At 47.1% G+C, this 6035-nt stretch overlaps 1 protein-coding gene across 1 annotated transcript in view; it reads left to right on the top strand.

Moving 5' to 3' along the window:
* Nucleotides 1-731: 731 nt before the first annotated feature.
* The window catches only part of SKI (SKI proto-oncogene), a 115404-nt gene continuing 110100 nt past the window's right edge, over nucleotides 732-6035 (top strand). Inside the window, exon 1 of the mRNA XM_009648120.2 lies at nucleotides 732-1923. Coding sequence (XP_009646415.1) covers nucleotides 1012-1923 — 912 coding nt within the window. The 5' untranslated portion in view covers nucleotides 732-1011. The remainder of the gene's footprint in view (nucleotides 1924-6035) is intronic.

Raw genomic sequence — 6035 nt, 5'->3', positions numbered from 1 at the left:
TCCGGGCGGAGCGGAGGGGGGAGGCGGGCGCTGTTCCTGGAAGAGCCCGGCCTGGGGAGTTGGTCACATTCTTGGCCGGGATTCAATGACTGAGGCAGACACCAACAAACAGAGGGGGGGGAGGAGGAGGAGGAGGAGGAGTGAGGGAGGCTGAGCCAGCCTGCATTAGCTCAGCTCTCAGGCACTCTCAGTCTCTGCTGGAAAGAGGAGCTGGGAGGATGTGCGCTCTGTTACCGCGGCTCCCCACGGCACGCCGAGAAGACCGAGAGAAATAAGGGAAGGAAGGCGACCCGAGAGACGAGGAGTCCTCCCAGATCAAGCTGAGGGACCACGAGGGGGAAGGGAGCCTGCTTGTTGCCCGTCCGAAGCCCCCGCGCCGTTTTGGAAGTGCCAGAGATTTGGGCCTTTTCCTTTTCTTCTGCGTTGTTCCCTTCCACAGACCAAGCTTTCTTCCTCCTCCTCCTGCTTTTTACTTTCCTCCCCCGCGCCTTCCTTTCGGTGGATATGGACAGCCGGGTGATTACTGCAGAGAAGCAGCAGCCGCCAGAACACATTTGAGCCCCCGGTGCTCGGAGCGTGGCACAGACTTTTTGTATTTCTGTGGGTGGCGAGTGCGTGTGTGAGTGTGTGCGAGGGAGTGCGTGTGGTGGAGGTGTGGGAGGCGGGATTGGTTTGCCTGGGGGATTGGCTGAGGGGGGGAGTGCTCGGATGAAGACCTCTTTTTGCCGTGACTCTGTGCTCCATCGGGGCAGCCTGGAGACTTGGAGGTTTTGAAATTGTAACCAAGCAAGAGAAAAGAAAGAAGAGAGAGACACGCATACAAAAGGATTTATTTCCTATTCGTTAGTGGATTGTTAAACCTGAGTGGGAAGGAGAAAGAGACAAGGGCGGGTTGTTTTATTTTGTTCGTAATTTTTTTCTTAAAAAAAAAATCCCTTAAGTGGATTTGTACCAGGGTGGAAGATAACTGGGGATTTTTTTGTTGTTTGTTTTGGGAATAGAAACTAAAAAATGGAGACTGTAAGTAGAAGCAGCTTCCAGCCTCATCCAGGACTGCAGAAGACCTTGGAACAGTTTCATCTGAGCTCTATGAGCTCCCTGGGTGGCCCTGCTGCTTTCTCAGCGCGATGGGCACAGGAGATGTACAAGAAAGACAATGGCAAAGACCCAGCAGAACCTGTACTGCATCTGCCCCCTATCCAGCCTCCTCCGGTAATGCCTGGTCCCTTCTTCATGCCCTCGGACAGATCCACAGAGAGGTGCGAGACCATCCTGGAAGGGGAAACCATCTCCTGCTTCGTGGTGGGTGGAGAAAAGCGGCTTTGCTTGCCCCAGATCCTGAACTCGGTGCTCAGGGACTTCTCCCTGCAGCAGATTAATTCGGTGTGTGATGAGCTACATATTTACTGCTCCAGATGCACTGCTGACCAGCTGGAAATCCTCAAAGTCATGGGCATCCTGCCTTTCTCTGCTCCTTCCTGCGGGCTCATCACTAAAACTGATGCTGAGAGGCTTTGTAACGCCTTGCTTTATGGTGGCACCTATCCTCCCCACTGCAAGAAGGAATTCTCTAGCACAATTGAGCTGGAGCTTACAGAGAAGAGCTTCAAGGTGTATCATGAGTGCTTTGGGAAGTGTAAGGGACTCTTGGTGCCAGAGCTTTACAGTAACCCCAGCGCAGCCTGCATCCAGTGCTTGGACTGCAGGCTCATGTACCCACCTCACAAATTTGTGGTCCACTCTCACAAATCTCTGGAAAACAGGACTTGCCACTGGGGCTTCGACTCTGCAAACTGGAGATCCTATATCCTCCTCAGCCAGGATTACACTGGGAAAGAGGAGAAAGCTAGACTGGGCCAGCTCTTAGATGAAATGAAAGAAAAATTTGACTATAACAACAAATACAAGAGGAAAGCCCCTAGGGTAAGTGATGCCTTTAATCTTAAAGGGGGGGTGGGGTGGGGGGAGAAAGAGAAAAGGAATTTTCTGTAATTTCAGTAACATCCATCGATATACCCAATTTGTTACCAGCTGCTTTTCCTTTGAGTCATTCAGCAATCTAATCGTGTTCTTAATTCTCACCACGTGTGTGTTAATGTAGACGAGCAGTGTTTGAGATGGCAGCTTTTTTTCCCCGGTTGTGTTCTGAACACGGTGGTTGGAGTTTGTTTAAATTATGTGTGTATGTTTGCATATCTTACTGTGCATAGAACCTGATCTTTGAAACCCATCACACTACCCCAGACTTCCGCAGGAAGTATGTGATTTCGGGTCTTAAGAGCTTCGGTGAGGGGTCAAGACAAGGAAGAAACCAGAAAAAAAATAAGTTTCCGATCGCTCCAGATGCAAATATATACAATTTTCTGCTCAACTGCGTGCCGCCAGGGATGGAGGTGGGGGCTGAATTGTCTAAAGGCTTGTATTTGGGATAAAATGTGGCTGCTAAGAAAAATTCCTGACAGTAATGCAGGTTACTGGTGTTCAGATTAACTGCGCGGAACGTGAGTGGAGAAGTCCCTGCTTTTAGAGTATCCCTGTGGAGTCTGAACCTCCCCACCAGACAGGCTTTTGTATATTGGATTATTTATACAGTCAGTAAATGAATCTGTCTAGGGCCAGCTGCAGCAGCTTCTTGAGGTATGCCATGCCGTGCAGAGCCAGACAGCTAAAGCACATTTTTTTTAGGTGTCTTTTGCTTTTTTTTTTCAGTCTGAGCTGCCTTTAGATCCCAGAATCCCTGGTGCGTGGGTGGGAGGCTGCCTTGGCATCTGGCACCAGTCCTGGTGGAAGGGCAGCGGTGCCACAAGGCCTTGAGAACTTGCTTGCAGACATCAGGGGGGCTGGCCGGCCATGGTGCAGTTGGCTGGGGGATGAAGAATTTGCTTCGTCCTCCCCCCCCCCCCAATCTAAGGTTAAAGCAAACTCTTGCCTACAGAGTTTTGCACTGCAGGTTTGTTGGTTGGATTCTGCCTCATATCCCTCAGAGATTTCCAAACTTTTCTTTGGTTTTATGTGTCTGGAGTGGAAGGGCAATGACATAAGCCTCGGAAAGAGAAGCACCATTTAAAGCCCACCGAGAATGTTCAGTAAAATTCTTAATTAACTTGCCAAATACCTGTTTAAAGGGGCAGACACACGCTCAGGCTTAAATAGAGCTTTTATTTATAAAAAATGCAACAAAAATGCCCAAACAAACCCCAGGGTTTTCAAAATACCCTGCGCAAACAATGCAGTAATTCCTACAGTTAGCCTAAGAGGTCTAGTTAACCCATTTCATTGGCCTCCGCGATTTTTTCATGAAGGAGTAGAATCTCACTCCTTCAAGTTCCAGCTTCTCTCCTGGTCTTGCTCTTATCCCCCGTTTCAATCCTTGTCCTTACCCCTCCTTTTCATCCGGCTGGAGTGTCAGAACCGCTGTGACAAAGCTAGGCTGTAATGAGCCACATTATCTCCGTGGTTGGAGGTGGATGTGTTTTTAATGGCTTGTCTATTCTCTGTCAGTCATGTGCTAAGAGGGAATGGTGGGATAGATGTTTATGAATGTCTGTGAGAGGAGAATACGTCTCTGAAAGTGGAGGCGTTTTTCATGTTGGGAAATGAATTTTCTAGGGCATGCTTTGTTTTGGGAAGCAAAATTAAGAAACCTGCACATTCTTGCTCCAGAAAGGTACTGTGTCTCTAGCTTGGTCACTTCCAGAGTTTCATTAACATGAATGTTAGTGGAGGTGTGCTTTTCCTTTTCTTACAAGGCTTTTTATGGCATTCTGTTCAACTGTATGATTTATCCAACAGCCCTGGTGAGGTTGCAGGTGGAGAATGAGAAAGACCACTAAATCTTGGCTTCGCCTGACTTTTTTGGTGACCCTTTAATAGGTCCTAGCTCAGAACATGGCAACCTTTTTTTTTCGCTCTTCCCCCACCCTCCAAAATCTGCATGCAGTGCAGCACTTCTTGTGGAGTGAATTCAAGATACGTAATAGTGGATGCCAAGAATTATATAAGGAAGTAGTGGCCATCTATTTCTCAGAAAATGTTGCCAAAATTCCATCATCATCATCAAATGTTAAGTCTCCTGCATAGGTTTATTTGGGAGGTGGCAAGGAGTTTGATGGGGAAGAACAGAGCCGTAAATCTGCGCTCAGATGATGGGGCAGAGAAAAAAGAACACTTTATCATACATCCTATGCGGAACCGGGCTTAAGCTTAAGCTTTTGAGCTGTCTTCAGGACTCTGGGTTAATGTGGTGCAGTCTTGAGGAGACCCTGACGGCGCTGGCAGAGTTTTGTATGCTTATCCTTCCTTTTTCTGAAGTCTTTTTCCATTGGGCTTAGCCAACGGATATCATATGCTAAGGTCATTTGTGTTGTAGCAGTGTGTGCAGATAATTATGGAGAGATTTAATCAGGCTCTAAGATTGGTAGACTGTGGCCAGGGGCAAGTAACGTTGGCATAAAGTTTAGATGCGTAGTAAGGAAAGGCAAGGATGGTCCCAGGTCTGCGGATGTGTGTTTGTGTTAATTACTGTCGGTCTGTGTGGGTTTTGTGTGTCTGTTGGGCTGTGTCTGTCTGTCTCTGTGGATGAAAGAGTGAAGCATATGTGTCTTTGTGGTGGTCTTTCTTTTTGATGTAGATCTCTGCATTGCTTTGTTCTATTTTATACAGAGGTGTTTCTGTGTGTTGTGTGCCGTAGTCTGCTGTGTCAGATATTTGGTCTTCTACTTTCAAGAGTGGGGTTTTTTATCAGTTTCCCAATTTATTTGTGTGTGTGTGTGTGTGTACACATTGCTTTGTGTGTTGTGTTTTCCCTGGAGCCCTGTTAGCATGTTGGTAGCATGGGATGTGTACGACCATTTTTACGGCCGTTTAAGAAGCAGTGAGTTTTTTGACCTTTTTGTGTGCCTTCATGAGGCTTATGTGATGAGGTATGTAGATTTCTGCCAGCACAGCTCTGCCTTTTAAGGGTCTGACTTAAATGGAGGAGCTGGGTTGGCACAAGCCCCCGTTGCAGATTCAGCATACTGGCAAACCTGCCTTTTTTTCCTGTCTCTCCATTTTTTTGGTTCCCCACCCCCCCCTTTTTTTCTTTCATATGGATTTAAAGCATTGCTACAAGGCATAGCTTTACCTAGATACTTCATTCCCAACGTGTATTTCTATATGCATCAAGTATCCATTGTGCATATCTATCCATCTATACTGGGAGGTGGATCCATACATGCAGATATATTGTCTCTCAGTCAGCCTGGTTGGTTGAACAAGATGCGTGTTGCCTCGTCTTGCCACTTGCAGAAGCAGCCTTTGTCTAGATCTGTATGAAGTCAGCAAAGGGTCCAAACCAAAAACTGGAAGGAGTTGTGACAGTTGGCTCCTGCTCTAGTGCAGGTTCCATAGAGGCCTCAGCCACTTCCCTTACCCTCTTTCAAAATTTTGATTTTTATATCCTCCCGGTTCGTCCTTGGATGAGTGAATGACCTCCCATAAACTTCTTCACCTTCCTGCCACTTCCCAAAGCTCTTTCTTTTCTTGAGCTGTACGATAACGTCTCCATTTTCCTTTGTTTGTATCATTCCCTGGGTTTTCCACTTTCTCACATGCTCGTGCAGGTTTTTTTTTTCTGCTTTGTTTTCTCTCTGGTCTTTCAGAGTCCCCATACACCAGTGTGGCTTTTACTTGAGTGTGTCCTGTTTCCCTACCTGCCTCCTCACTTCATCCACCATTACTGGCGTGAGCCATTACATTCTGGGGTATTTCTAGAAATCTGAAATGTGAATAACCTGACAGGGTTGCAAAACAGGGTCCTAGAAATCCATCATCAGTGCCAAAGCCTTTTTCTTGAGCTCATCAGCTGGTGCATGTTGAGTGTTCGCTTTCTGGTATAGGTACGGCTTTGGTGTGTGTCTCATGCTCTCTACTTGCATGACAGACAGCTCTCTGCTTTCTTAACATCAGTATGCCTCCACTGTGATTGAATTAGTTCAAAAAGCAGGCCTGAAGGCTTTGTTGGTTGCTATTTCCAGCAAAGGAGGGTGGGTTTG

Source organism: Egretta garzetta, unplaced genomic scaffold (assembly GCF_000687185.1).
Source record: "Egretta garzetta isolate BGI_Z169 unplaced genomic scaffold, ASM68718v1 scaffold61, whole genome shotgun sequence".
Classification (NCBI taxonomy): Eukaryota; Metazoa; Chordata; class Aves; order Pelecaniformes; family Ardeidae; genus Egretta; species Egretta garzetta.
The sequence above is the reverse complement of the archived record's forward strand: the minus strand, read 5'-3'. Positions and strand labels throughout refer to the sequence as shown.